The following is a 14,517-nucleotide window of genomic DNA, read 5'->3' as shown; positions in this document are numbered from 1 at the left end:
AACATGAGGGGGCTGTCTTTCAGTCTACTGCAACAGTCATTTCATGCACTATTTTGGGACAATGATCTGTTTTAAACAGAAGAATATCATGTCGTTAGAAAGATGGCAGCATTATGGATTATGTGAAGGGAGATGAATGACCGTACTGTTTCTGACACACCAAAAATTTAAATGGGGTACTGTCAATCTCACTCATTAAAATACTATCTATGATATTTGCTTTATATGCTAGCTGTGAAGAAAAAAATGGCTGTTTCTGTACATGCACTAACACGGAAATTATTGCTACAGTTTCATAGCTGACATGGTCCATGTTCCCACAAAAAATCCATGTAAGTGTACAGAACTCTAATACTGATGGAGTTATGTCAGTACACAGAAGGGAGGGAGGGTGCGTGATGTACTACATGAAGGCAAAGCATCTGTTTTGTACAACATACAAAAGGAAGTGATGACAGCAATCACTGGTTTGAAGGTTTTTTTTCCTCTTCCATCTCTGACAGAAAGAGGCAATATAAAACCATCGACTTAATTGTAAATAATTAAATTTTTTTCACATGAAACCTGTTATTGGCAGTTTGATTTCTACAAATTTGCTATTAAAATTTTATGGACCTTTTCCAAACAATACAGTGAGGTTCAATTGTCACACTTTAATGTGTTCTGCACATGGATAACAGTAATAAAACTGGAACACTTTAAAGACAGATTCTTAACAACGTACAAACATTCACAGTACAGTAACGAACTAATAATGTAGCAATTTTCCAGGAAGATGAACTCGAAGTCTGCACTGTTTTCCTGACTTCGGTAATCTAGCTTTATGATGCCATCCCTATGCTCATACAGCTAGATCACCAAAGAGAGGACAACAGCATGTTCTTCTTTCTTCCCCTGTAACTTATTGTTAACAAGAACCCATATGATTTTACCCGGGACATCACACTATGTAATATATCTATGCACGTGGAAAGAAAGGAAAAAAGAAAACACACTTCTTGCAAGTATTTCACAAGCTTCTGTTCTCCCCTGTAGCATACGCCCATAGCCATGCTTTGGTAATCTAGCTTTATGAAATAGTAATCAATCATACAGCTACATCACCAAAGCAAGGCCCAGAGCAAGGTTTTTGAGGCCTCTGGCTGTAATGAGAGTAAACATACATTACTTTTTCACACCATAAACTATCCCTCTAAATTTACAAAACGGTTACCTCCATTCTCCAAATTTTTGTACATGCAATAGTTCCACAGCTAAATTAACTAGCATTTTCCCATTAATATGTAAAATTTTTTCTTGCTTACTTTTCCAAGAACACTTCAAATGTTCCAGAATAATCAGGAATTGGTGCTCCTCCTGCAGTAAAAGGATACAGTAACACTGTGATGCATTGCTGCACTTCCTGGTTAGGTACCAAGTACCCCTGAGTTAACATCTCAGAGTCACTCAGTACCTGACCACAGAGCACAGCTTAAGGAAGTCCCTTCACTTGGAGGTCTGCTGCCTGCTGAATGTGATTACTCTGAAAACAAAGTAGAGACAAATTCATTAACATTACCTGGCATCTTCATGAAGTTCTTCTGGCACCAACGATGAGACACAATCTGCTTTAACGTATAGCGACCTGAGGGCATCGGTACGAGAATACGGCGTACCAGTGAAAGGGCCATATTGTCAAGTTTCACCCAGGGAGTGAGAGGTGCCCATTTGCCATCCTTCCATGCCATGTACTCCACACAATCTGCAGTAGGTTGATCCCAAGGTAGTTCTGGAAAACAAAAATCGAGGTAATTCCAAGACCAGCTGTTACTAAATACACAGTCACAAAACACCAATTCTCCACACAGTTATTCTACTAGGAACCCTGCTCATGAACAGAGCATGTTATTTTTCTTATAACTATTTATGTAATATTGTCCAGCATTTTTAAGAAATTATGCTCACTGCATCAATCATTTATTAGCAATAAATACAGTAGATCCGTATTAGGTAGAGCATATATTACTTAGACTCCTTCCGACCTCTGAATTGACTTACTAGCCAGTAGTAAGGGGTACCTACAGCTTAATGTAGACTCTATACTGTAATATAATTGTGGATTTACTACATATAGAAATCAATGACATATTACTGAGGATTGAATGAGCATTACAGTCCCTACCTGGATTTGTAGTCTCAGATCTGTCCCAGTCACATTTTGAGACTCAACAACAGCACCGAACATTTAATATACGATTCTGCAGTTCTGCACACTAGTCCATCTTGAGTTAGCTTCATCTGTGCATAACAATTGCAACATGCATCCATTTGAGCTCTGCTTGCTGTATTGAAGTCTTTGTTTCACTCTACAGTTTTTACCCACACATTTACATCACCCAATTGACAGTTCTTTGATGTCTTAATATGTATTATAGCAATTTATCTCCATTTTTAGTAAAGTTATGCCATATTAGTAATAGTGGCTTATAATTACATCTGCATCATGCTACTAGACGGTTTATTCTGCAATTTGATGGAGGAAGCATTAGAACTATGTAAGTTAAATCGAGCATGTTCCTTAATTTTTCTGAACAAAAGATTTTTTTTTTCTGTCTATCATGAACCATTGGATATCCCTCTCTCCGCTGATTACTTTGGAACCCACAGTTTTTAAATGGATTTGCATTGAAAGTACACAGTCCAGTGACATGCTTCGAAGCTAGTAAAACGACACACACACACACACACACACACACACACACACACACACACACACTTTTCCAACACCAAAAGCTTATTTTGGGCAACAACTTCACCAAAAACACAAACTTTTTTCTTTTTTTCCCCACTTCTATTTATTTTTATGCCAAGTTAGATGATGTATTCACCTATCCTTAACACACCTGGTTCTATGACATCCCTGTTAATTATAATTTTTCTTTCCCATAGTTTGGTTTTACTACTGTCCTATTTTATTTTCAGGTATATTTTCAAACTTGCTCTTAAGTCCTCCCGTTGTTTAAGTTCATCATCTGTACTAAGAGGCAAATCATAAAATTTCAAAGGCAGAACAAATCTTATTCAGGTATGCTTTATTTTTTTATTATTTTCATACTTGGCTTTCCTCTTAAGTAAACTGAAAATGAAGAAGGAGCAGGGGCACTGCCCGGGGGTTGCACAGAGGATGGCAGCAAGAGCAAAAGCACGTGCAAGATGTGAGGTGGTTTGCAAAGGCGCCAATACTCTGGGCAAGCACGGGGGTGGAGGGCAATGCGCTCCCTTCCAACTCCCAGGAAAAGAAATATACATAGTGTCAGTGTTTTTATTTCAAGAAAATGATTTCAAAGCCAGTATTATGCAGATTTTTAACAGGGCCAGAGCTATAACTTTTTTATGGGTACTTACAAATTGCAATTTATCTTTGAAAATATTGAAAGTACAGAATGCCTCCAGATTATTGTATGGGTGCCCCAATTGCTTGGTCATGGGACAAGTGGTGATTTATGTATAGTATTAAACAGTGTAAACACTATTCCATAACAAAAAGCAGAATTTGATAAACTGTTTTCTACAGATACATTTTCCGACAATGGTGTACCAGCACCATACCGTATTAACCTTTTTTTTTATTTCTGCAACGATTTTAATTTTTAATTAAGATGTGTGTGTGTATGGTTCACCTTAAAGATAAGGCCTGGCTCACCCTAAATCAAAGGCATACCACCCCATCACAGACTTGACTGCATCAAATTGGGATCGAAGGTTATGAGCACTCCAATTACACACAAAATAAGAAGACATTTTAGAAAGGAAAACACTATCAAACTACATTCCCAAATGAAAAATTACAATATAATTTTATTAGTGCAAAACAAATCTGCATTCTTTTGTAGCCCTCTGTGTCAAGAAAATTAACAAATCCAAGACATTACACATTCTTACCAAACAGAAATTCTGCCCAGAAGTATAGTCACATGCTCTTGACTATGGTACGCTAGCTTTAGGGTTCACTGAATAAATCACCTACAGCTAGGATACCAAAGACAAGATCACATGCATTCAAATCTTCAGCTGCTGCTTCTCTTCGGCCACTTTTATCCAGGTTATTTAACCAGTGAACAGACGAGTTTTGTTATTAATTCTGTTGTATCCTGTAAATGAAACCTGATGGAAATGCAATTACAATACCACTGTAGATATTTCAGAAGTTCCTCAGAGCATGTCAGTTCAATCCTGCATTGGATATATCATAAATTCAAGTAATAGAGGGAAACATTCCACGTAGGAAATATATATCTAAAAACAAAGATGATGTGACTTACCAAATGAAAGTGCTGGCAGGTCGACAGACACACAAACAAACACAAACATACACACAAAATTCAAGCTTTCGCAACAAACTGTTGCCTCATCAGGAAAGAGGGAAGGAGAGGGGAAGACGAAAGGAAGTGGGTTTTAAAGGAGAGGGTAAGGAGTCATTCCAATCCCGGGAGCGGAAAGACTTACCTTAGGGGGAAAAAAGGACAGGTATACACTCGCACACACGCACATATCCATCCACACATACAGACACAAGCAGACATATTTAAAGACAAAGAGTTTGGGCAGAGATGTCAGTCGAGGCAGAAGTGTAGAGGCAAAGAAGTTGTTGAAAGACAGGTGAGGTATGAGTGGCGGCAACTTGAAATTAGCGGAGATTGAGGCCTGGCGGATGACGAGAAGAGAGGATATACTGAAGGGCAAGTTCCCATCTCCGGAGTTCGGATAGGTTGGTGTTGGTGGGAAGTATCCAGATAACCCGGACGGTGTAACACTGTGCCAAGATGTGCTGGCCGTGCACCAAGGCATGTTTAGCCACAGGGTGATCCTCATTACCAACAAACACTGTCTGCCTGTGTCCATTCATGCGAATGGACAGTTTGTTGCTGGTCATTCCCACATAGAATGCGTCACAGTGTAGGCAGGTCAGTTGGTAGATCACGTGGGTGCTTTCACACGTGGCTCTGCCTTTGATCGTGTACACCTTCCGGGTTACAGGACTGGAGTAGGTGGTGGTGGGAGGGTGCATGGGACAGGTTTTACACCGGGGGCGGTTACAAGGGTAGGAGCCAGAGGGTAGGGAAGGCGGTTTGGGGATTTCATAGGGATGAACTAAGAGGTTACGAAGGTTAGGTGGACGGCGGAAAGACACTCTTGGTGGAGTGGGGAGGATTTCATGAAGGATGGATCTCATTTCTGGGCAGGATTTTAGGAAGTCGTATCCCTGCTGGAGAGCCACATTCAAAATCTGATCCAGTCCCGGAAAGTATCCTGTCACAAGTGGGGCACTTTTGTGGTTCTTCTGTGGGAGGTTCTGGGTTTGAGAGGATGAGGAAGTTGCTCTGGTTATTTGCTTCTGTACCAGGTCGGGAGGGTAGTTGCGGGATGCGAAAGCTGTTGTCAGGTTGTTGGTGTAATGCTTCAGGGATTCCGGACTGGAGCAGATTCGTTTGCCACGAAGACCTAGGCTGTAGGGAAGGGACCGTTTGATGTGGAATGGGTGGCAGCTGTCGTAATGGAGGTACTGTTGCTTGTTGGTGGGTTTGATGTGGACGGACGTGTGAAGCTGGCCATTGGACAGGTGGAGGTCAACATCAAGGAAAGTGGCATGGGATTTGGAAAATCCTGCCCAGAAATGAGATCCATCCTTCATGAAATCCTCCCCACTCCACCAAGAGTGTCTTTCCGCCGTCCACCTAACCTTCGTAACCTCTTAGTTCATCCCTATGAAATCCCCAAACCGCCTTCCCTACCCTCTGGCTCCTACCCTTGTAACCGCCCCCGGTGTAAAACCTGTCCCATGCACCCTCCCACCACCACCTACTCCAGTCCTGTAACCCGGAAGGTGTACACGATCAAAGGCAGAGCCACGTGTGAAAGCACCCACGTGATCTACCAACTGACCTGCCTACACTGTGACGCATTCTATGTGGGAATGACCAGCAACAAACTGTCCATTCGCATGAATGGACACAGGCAGACAGTGTTTGTTGGTAATGAGGATCACCCTGTGGCTAAACATGCCTTGGTGCACGGCCAGCACATCTTGGCACAGTGTTACACCGTCCGGGTTATCTGGATACTTCCCACCAACACCAACCTATCCGAACTCCGGAGATGGGAACTTGCCCTTCAGTATATCCTCTCTTCTCGTCATCCGCCAGGCCTCAATCTCCGCTAATTTCAAGTTGCCGCCACTCATACCTCACCTGTCTTTCAACAACTTCTTTGCCTCTACACTTCTGCCTCGACTGACATCTCTGCCCAAACTCTTTGTCTTTAAATATGTCTGCTTGTGTCTGTATGTGTGGATGGATATGTGCGTGTGTGCGAGTGTATACCTGTCCTTTTTTCCCCCTAAGGTAAGTCTTTCCGCTCCCGGGATTGGAATGACTCCTTACCCTCTCCTTTAAAACCCACTTCCTTTCGTCTTCCCCTCTCCTTCCCTCTTTCCTGATGAGGCAACAGTTTGTTGCGAAAGCTTGAATTTTGTGTGTATGTTTGTGTTTGTTTGTGTGTCTGTCGACCTGCCAGCACTTTCATTTGGTAAGTCACATCATCTTTGTTTTTAGATATAAATTCAAGTAATTTAGACACAGCTAGCCAGGGTAAGAACTCTTCACAGCAAGTTTAACACCTGAGACTGTTTCTCCCATTTAAAATGAGGAATTATTATTTCTTATGACTGAAAATGCGAACACTAGGGAAGACAAATCATCAGAACTTCATGAATTGTTTAATGCCTCACCTTTGTGAAGAACATCGCTGTATTATAAAATTACGCATTATCAAACTTTTTGTACACACAAAAGCTACTTTATGAAGTATAGGTATGGTTCACCACTCAAAGTTTGGAAACAAATAACTGACAGGAATGGAATCATGTTTCATCTTTAACAACTGCCAATATTTTAACAAGTGCACATCCAGTCGTTTTCAAGGCACAAATACAGCAACGAAGAAAAGTGCAAGAAAATTTGCAGAACATATCTGGAAAGAGCACGCACCCGCAGGTGTGCACATGCACGCACACTAATTCCATACAGAATTCGAGCAAAATTGCTTTCTAGTGCATACCGGAATCTCCTTGGTGTTTTATTCCATAAGATAACAGGTCCTAAAGCAATGTTCTACAATAGAAGGTTTGCTCAACTGCTTTAAGTGTGCACAGTGCTTATGATCAATACACCAGTGCTCTTCTGTCTTAGGGGCTGACCAATGTTAAGACTAACTGCAAGAAATACAATATTTTCACACCCCAAGATCATCCTTAAGGAATCCTAATGTTAAATTAAGAATGTGTCCAAGAAATGCATTTCACATATTTTCGCAAAATATGACAAATCCTGTTGGCAATGACATTTTGTACATATGGAGAAACTAGTTTCATAACTCATTAACTGCTTTTTGTGAATATAATTAGCATAGTTGTTTTACACTGGATGTGTTCATTCTGCGAACATTATATTGGTAATTTTGTGCAATATTTACATTCACATTATTAAAGAACAAGGCAGCCTAGGGTTTCATGTCATGTCGATGATGTCATTAGTGACAAAATACAAGTTAGTCTTTTTGAAAAGACTCATCCTGGTAATTCAGGGAACAATGGAAGACACACACTTGAATGGCTGTATAGGGATTTTAACTGCCATTCTGAATGCAAGTCCAGCATCTTAAGCACTGCACCACCTTGCATTGTACACCTTATTTCACAGCACATCCATAAAATGCTGCAAGGTTAGTTATTTAGCTGAGAATTTATTTGTAAACCTTGTCCTAATACGTGATTTGTATTTATGATGAACAGAAATTAAAACAAAGAAATGTTCCACAGAAAGTATAGCAACCAACTGACTAGACAGTAAAAGCCAAATGCAAGAAGCTTTTTGTAAAAATAAAAAAAAATGGGGGTAGGGGGGGAAGAAGACTTAGCCATTTGTATCTGTACAACAATAACTTTTGGGGCTGAGATGTTACAAAAACAATTCATTAATTTGTCAAAACACACACACACACACACACACACACACACACCAAAAACACAATCACTGGCCACTGCAGCCTTTTTGGAAGAAAGCTCTTTGCTGCGTGTGTCTACAACACAACATCTCTTCTATATGGTGAGAAGCAATCTATCCTCCCCATAATGCTGTCTTAGTTTAAAATTGCATTTTCCATTGTTTGTTTGATGTGCATATTTTTTTAGTTCCCGAGTGATCAAATTAAATTATATGCTAAAACCAATTATAGGCTGCAGAACTTCGACAACTGCATACATATATGCAACACACCACTGATCTATGAGGAGCAGAGAAAGAGCAAGGAGGAGAGAAAGAGCAATGTGAGCAAACAAAAAATTTGATTTTTAGTTAGAAAATTACTACTCTCGCAGTATTCTATTTTGACACTGCACAACTGACCAAGTGAAATTGACCTAACTGCCGTCTCACAGGTACTAAATGATCTCTCTGCTGTTTTTTGTTCTAACAAATGATAATACAGCCAGTTTTGTTGTGACTGCCCTGCATACAAAGACCAACTAAATTCAAGAGAAAATTACGAACAAATTATATGAAATACAAGCCTGACTGGACAACAATGTTAAAGTAATCTTATCGGCAGGTTTACAGAACCATTTTGGTATTACCAGTAGTGTGTAAACAGCTTAAAAAACTCAATAAAAGAAGAGGGGGCAGGAACAAAGGCCCAAGTATACTGACGGTACATTTTTGGGTTGCTAACACAGTTTATGATTCCATGTTGGGCTGTAGAACCCTATGAACACACAAACTTCAGTGTGATTAGTACAGGAATCATATTGTGTAAGTAACCTAACAGTGTCAGCACGGAGCATATCAAAGCCACTGAACTAGCTCAATTTTCACCTCCTTAACATTGAGAAACCAGATAATCTGAAAAGTCTACAGCACAATTATACAATGAATGCTTTTGCAATGTTATAACTGGATACGAAATTCTTCTTGTTCAATATGTCAATACCTGTCAGATGGAAAGATGTTAACTCAACTTCCTCTGTAGCAAGTTGACTTAGTATGGCGGTGGTGTAGTTCATACCTTAATAACGATGCCACAAAAAACCTCGATGCTGACCCGAGTGAAGTTATTTTCACTACAGTGCCTAGAATGGAATGTTTTCAGACAGATAAAGAAAATGGTTACATAAAAAGAAATGGGTGTGTAAATTTCAAATGAATCAACCTGGGATTTGGTGGCAAATACAGGACAGAGATCTGTATAGCTGGACAAGGATTTTAACAATCATCATCCTGAATGATGCAAACCCAATGTCTTACCACTCAACTATGTCACTTAGTGAAACAATTTGAGAATGTTGGTTGGTTGGTTGTTTGAAGTTAAAGGGACCAAACAGCAAGGTCATCAGTCCCTTGTTTCAAATAGACTCCATTCTGCTAACGGGACATCTCAGTATAGTCAGAAAAATAAAACGGATAAAGGGGAAACGTAAAAGGGCAGTCACGTTGTCATTAGTAAAAACAAATGAGGGAAGTTGGCAAGAGAACGAACCCAACACTATGCTGAAACAGCATAGGCAAGACCACCTGTAACTTAAAAGGTACAACTGCTATAATGCAGAAAGTACGTATGGGAATAGAAAAACTAACCAAGCCTTAAAAAGAAGGGGTAAAAACAGAGTAAAAGGGAAAGAAAAGAGGATTCCGGTCAGGGAGGTGAATCGGGAATCTCTGAACACTGCCTACAGTGGGAGACACCCAAACATTCACCGCCCTGCCCCAACACCAGAGGGAGATTAAAAACTTTAAAACTGAGAATAAAAACCACTCTCCCGGAGGAAACCTAGAACCAGAGAGACCATCCGGGAATCGTCAGCCAACATCAAAGGTAAAGTGTGGGGTAGTCTGTACTTAGCACGCAGAGCCAAAAGAAGGGGGCATTCAACCAAAATGTGGGCCACTGACTGGAAGGCTCCACAACCACATAGCGGGGGTGGCTCATCACGCAAAAGGAAACCATGGGTCAGCCTGGTATGGCCAATGCGGAGACGACACAGTGTGGTCGAGTCCTTGCGGGAGAGGCTAAAGGAAGAACGCCATGGGCCTGTATTCACCTTAATGGCACGAAGTTTATTAGACAGTGGAGTAGCCTCCCAAGAATTGGCCCATGACTGTGCAAAGTGGGATTTGATGTGAAGCCGTAAATCCGCTGCAGGAGGGGTTACAGAAAACGGGGGTAAGTAACTGCTCCCCCAGCCAAACGATCAGCGAGCTCATTACCCGGGATACCCACATGGCCCGGGACCCATAGGAAGTCAATGGAACATGCAGCACGGTGAAGATCAGCGAGATGGTCATGGATGGCAGAGACCAAGGGATGGCGCGAAAAACACCGGTCAATAGCAAGAAGGCCACTCATCGAGTCCGTACATAACAAAACGCGGTTGTGTTGGGATTGTTTAATAAAGGTAAGGGCCCGGGAAATTGCCATCAATTCCGCAGTAAACACCCCACATGAGGGTGGCAGTAGATGATTTTCCGTTCCAACAAAGGACGTGAAGGCATACCCAACATGATCAGCAGATTTAGAGCCATCAGTGTAAAAAACAACAGCATCCCGAAACTCCCATAAAATTTGGCGGAAAAAGGAACGGAACACCACCGGGGGGATGGAATCTTTCGGACCGCGGCGGAGATCCATCCGAATTCGAGGCCGAGGAACTAACCAAGGAGGGGTGGAGGGGAGGGAGCGAGGAAGACAGGACAAAGAAGGAAGCCGAAAATCACGGGTAAGAGACGCAAGGCGCAGCCCAACCGGTAAACCCGCCCGAGGGCGGGAGTCAGGCGGGCGACGTCCATGGTCTGGGAATAGGATAGAATAGGAAGGATGAGCGGGAGAAGAACGGATAGTAAGGGCATAAGACACCAGAAGCTGGGACCGCCGAACAGAAAGGGGGGGGATCCCAGCTTCAACCAGGAGACTATCAACAGGGCTAGTAGGGAAGGCACCGGTGGCCAAACGGATACCACGATGGTGGACTGGATCCAGCACGTGCAGCGTGGAAGGAGCAGCTGAACCATAAACTTGACAACCATAGTCCAAACGTGACAGAACTAGAGCACGATAAAGACGGAGGAGGAGGGAACGGTCCGCACCCCAGGAGGAGTGGGCAAGGAAGCGAAGGACATTGAGTTTACGGAAACATCCTACCTTCAGGAGTCTGATATGGGGCAGCCAAGTGAGCTTGTTGTCGAAAAGAAGACCTAGGAAACGAAACTGTGGAACCACAGGCAATCTTTGTGCAGCGAGATAGAGCTCTGGATCAGGGTGGACCGTAGTACGGCGACAGAAGTGGACCACCCGCGATTTTGAAGGAGAGAATTGAAACCCGTGGGAGAGGGTCCATGCAGAGGCACGCCGTATAGCCACCTGAAGCTGCCGTTCTGCAGATGCCATCGAGGAGGAACTAACCCAAATGCAGAAATCATCCACATACAGGGCAGGGGCGACCAAGGGACCGACAGAGGCCACAAGTCCATCGATAGCAATGAGGAAAAGAAGGACACTCAAGACAGAACCCTGTGGGATGCCCGTCTCCTGGGTCCGTGGAGAACTAAAAGCAGTACCAACTCGAACTCTGAATGACCGATGGATCAGGAACTGGCGGATAAAAATCGGGAGTGGGCCCCGAAGACCCCACTGATGAAGGGTTAGTAAGATGTGATGGCGCCAGGCCGTGTCATAGGCCTTGCGAAGGTCAAAAAACACTGCAACCAAATGGCGGCGCTGGGAAAAAGCCTGCCGAACTGCGGATTCCAAGCGAAGCAAATGATCGATTGGAGATCGTCCCTCTCGAAAGCCACACTGGTAAGGGGACAATAGATCCCGAGATTCGAGGACCCAAGTGAGCCGACGGGCTACCAGCCGTTCAAGTAACTTACAACCAACATTGGTCAAACTAATTGGCCGATAGCTGTCAACAGATAGGGGGTTCTGACCAGGCTTAAGGACAGGAACCACAATGCTATCCCTCCACTGAGAAGGGAAGTCACCCTGGAGCCAGATACGGTTAAACACCCGAAGAAGATGGTGCCGTTGTGGAGCACTGAGATGTTGAAGCAGCTGGTTATGAATGGAATCTGGGCCAGGAGCCGTATCATGAGAAGCAGATAGAGCAGAAAGAAATTCCCATTCAGTGAAAGGTTCGTTGTAAGATTCTGACTCACAAGTGGTGAAACATAAGGTGACAGCTTCAGCCTGCTGTTTGTGATGAAGGAAAGCAGCTGGATAGGAGGCCGACGCTGATGCCACTGCAAAATGGGTCGCAAGATGTTCTGCGAGAACTAATGGGTCCGTACAAATGCCATCTGGGAGGTGAAGGCCTGGGAGGGTGGACTGCCGATGGCAACCTTGGAGAGAGTGAAGTGTAGCCCATACCCGTGACAGAGGGACAGTGGAACCAAGGGAAGAAACGAATCGTTCCCAACATATCCGCTTGCTCTGTTTGATTAAATAACGGGCTTTAGCGCGAAGGCGCTTAAAGGTAGAAAGGCTGGCTACAGATGGGTGCCTCTTAAACTGTTGCAAAGCTCGACGGCAATCACGGATGGCAATGGCAATGGCCGTACTCCACCACGGGACTTGCCGACGACGAAATTGTCCAGATGAGCGCGGGACAGCAAGGTTAGCAGCGCTAACAATCGCGTCAGACACGTCACGTAGGACGTCATCAATACAACCCGACAAAGAGGGAGAAAACTCGACCTGTGCAGTATAGAGAGGCCAATCGGCGCGGTGGAAAGACCAACGAGGTAACCTCTCCATCGGGGAGCGGGAAGGGAGCGTGATAATCAACGGGAAATGGTCACTATCACAAAGGTCGTCGTGTGGCGACCAGTGTAATGAAGGGAGGAGAGAGGGAGAAGAAAGAGAAAGATCAATGGCAGAAAAGGTACCATGACCAGCACTGAAATGAGTAGGGGAGCCATCATTAAGAAGGCACAGGTCGTGGTCTGCAATAAATTGGTCGATAAGAAGACGTCGTCTAGATGGAAAGGCACTGCCCCACAAAGGATGATGAGCATTAAAATCCCCAAGGAGGAGGAAGGGAGGAGGAAGTTGCTGAAGAAGGGTGGTTAAGGCAGCAGGTGTAAGAGTCCTGTCAGGAGGGAGATAAAGATTGCATACTGTGACTGCAGAGTCTAAGTGGACCCTAACAGCAACTGCTTCCAATGTAGTTTGGAGAGGAATCCACATGCTAGCAATGTCTGTACGGACCAACGTACAAACGCCACCAGAAGCCCGCAAGGGTCCGACCCGATTTCGACAGAAAACACGGAACCCACGGAGGGTCGGTGAGTGAGCATCAGTAAAATGAGATTCCTGGAGAACCACACAAGCTGCTGAGTAGGACGAAAGAAGGGATTTCAATTCCGGAAGGTGACGATAGTAGCCATTACAATTCCATTGGAGAACCACAGAACGATGGTTTAAATGAGGGCTGAACACGCTAAATCCAGTCATACCGCCGGGTCCCCACCCGTCACCGACAAGGAGGGGGCGACATCCATAAACGACAGGTCAGAATCCGGTTGTGAAGCCGGGGAAGGGACCTCCGGTGACACCAGAGGCTCTTTGTCCCGGGACTTATGTTTCTTCTTCTTTTCAGGCTGAGTTCGAGGAGGGCTGTGTGGCATAATGGAGCCAGCTGCAGCAAGATCAGGAACAGAAAGAGACCGGGCGACCTGGGGGCCGATAGACCGCGGCTCTCGCGGTCGCCGCGCTGCAGCAGACCCTTGACCTGGAAGGTGCCGGGAAGGGGCATCCCGGGAGAGGCGCCCTTGACCGGCAGACGCCGAAGGAGTGGGACACTTCTCCGGCTGGGGAGGGGGAGCGGCGCCCAGAGGAGAAGGTGTGGGAGCCGCAGGGGAGGGGGGAAGGAGAGGGGTCCGGGACGGGGGTAAGGAAGGGGGAGGAAGGGATGAAGATGTAACCAAGGCGTAACTAGATGTCATGGACACAGGGTGCAATCGTGCATATTTCTTACGGGCCTCTGTGTAGCTTAAACGATCAAGAGACTTATACTCCTGTATCTTTTTTTCTTTCTTATAGACTGGGCAATCTGCTGAACGTGGAGAATGACTACCATGACAATTTACACATACAGGAGGGGGAACACAGGGACTCCCCTCATGGAGTGGACGTCCACAGTCACCACAGAGAGGGTCCTGGGTACAGCGAGAAGACATGTGGCCAAAACGCAAGCACTTAAAACACCGCATAGGAGGTGGGATGTACGGCTTCACATCACAGCGATAGACCATAATCTTAACTTTCTCAGGAAGGGTATCCCCTTCAAAGGCCAGGATAAAGGCACCAGTATCAATACGATTATCTTTAGGACCCTTCTGAACACGCCGAACAAAGTGAACACCCCGCCGTCCGAGATTGTCCCGAAGTTCCTCATCAGTTTGAAGGATGAGGTCTCTGTGAAAAATCACA

The 14,517-nt window shown here is 44.3% G+C and overlaps 1 protein-coding gene across 2 annotated transcripts in view; it reads right to left on the bottom strand.

Moving 5' to 3' along the window:
• The window catches only part of LOC124619229 (serine/threonine-protein kinase grp), a 96,769-nt gene that overhangs the window by 25,317 nt on the left and 56,935 nt on the right, over positions 1 to 14,517 (bottom strand). For both annotated transcript variants that reach the window (XM_047145470.1, XM_047145469.1), the window contains one exon: positions 1,559 to 1,768. In XM_047145470.1, the coding sequence (XP_047001426.1) occupies positions 1,559 to 1,768 (210 nt within the window). The remainder of the gene's footprint in view (positions 1 to 1,558; positions 1,769 to 14,517) is intronic.

The sequence above is a fragment of the Schistocerca americana genome, chromosome 6 (assembly GCF_021461395.2).
Source record: "Schistocerca americana isolate TAMUIC-IGC-003095 chromosome 6, iqSchAmer2.1, whole genome shotgun sequence".
Classification (NCBI taxonomy): Eukaryota; Metazoa; Arthropoda; class Insecta; order Orthoptera; family Acrididae; genus Schistocerca; species Schistocerca americana.
This window is presented reverse-complemented; position numbering and strand designations above follow the sequence as displayed.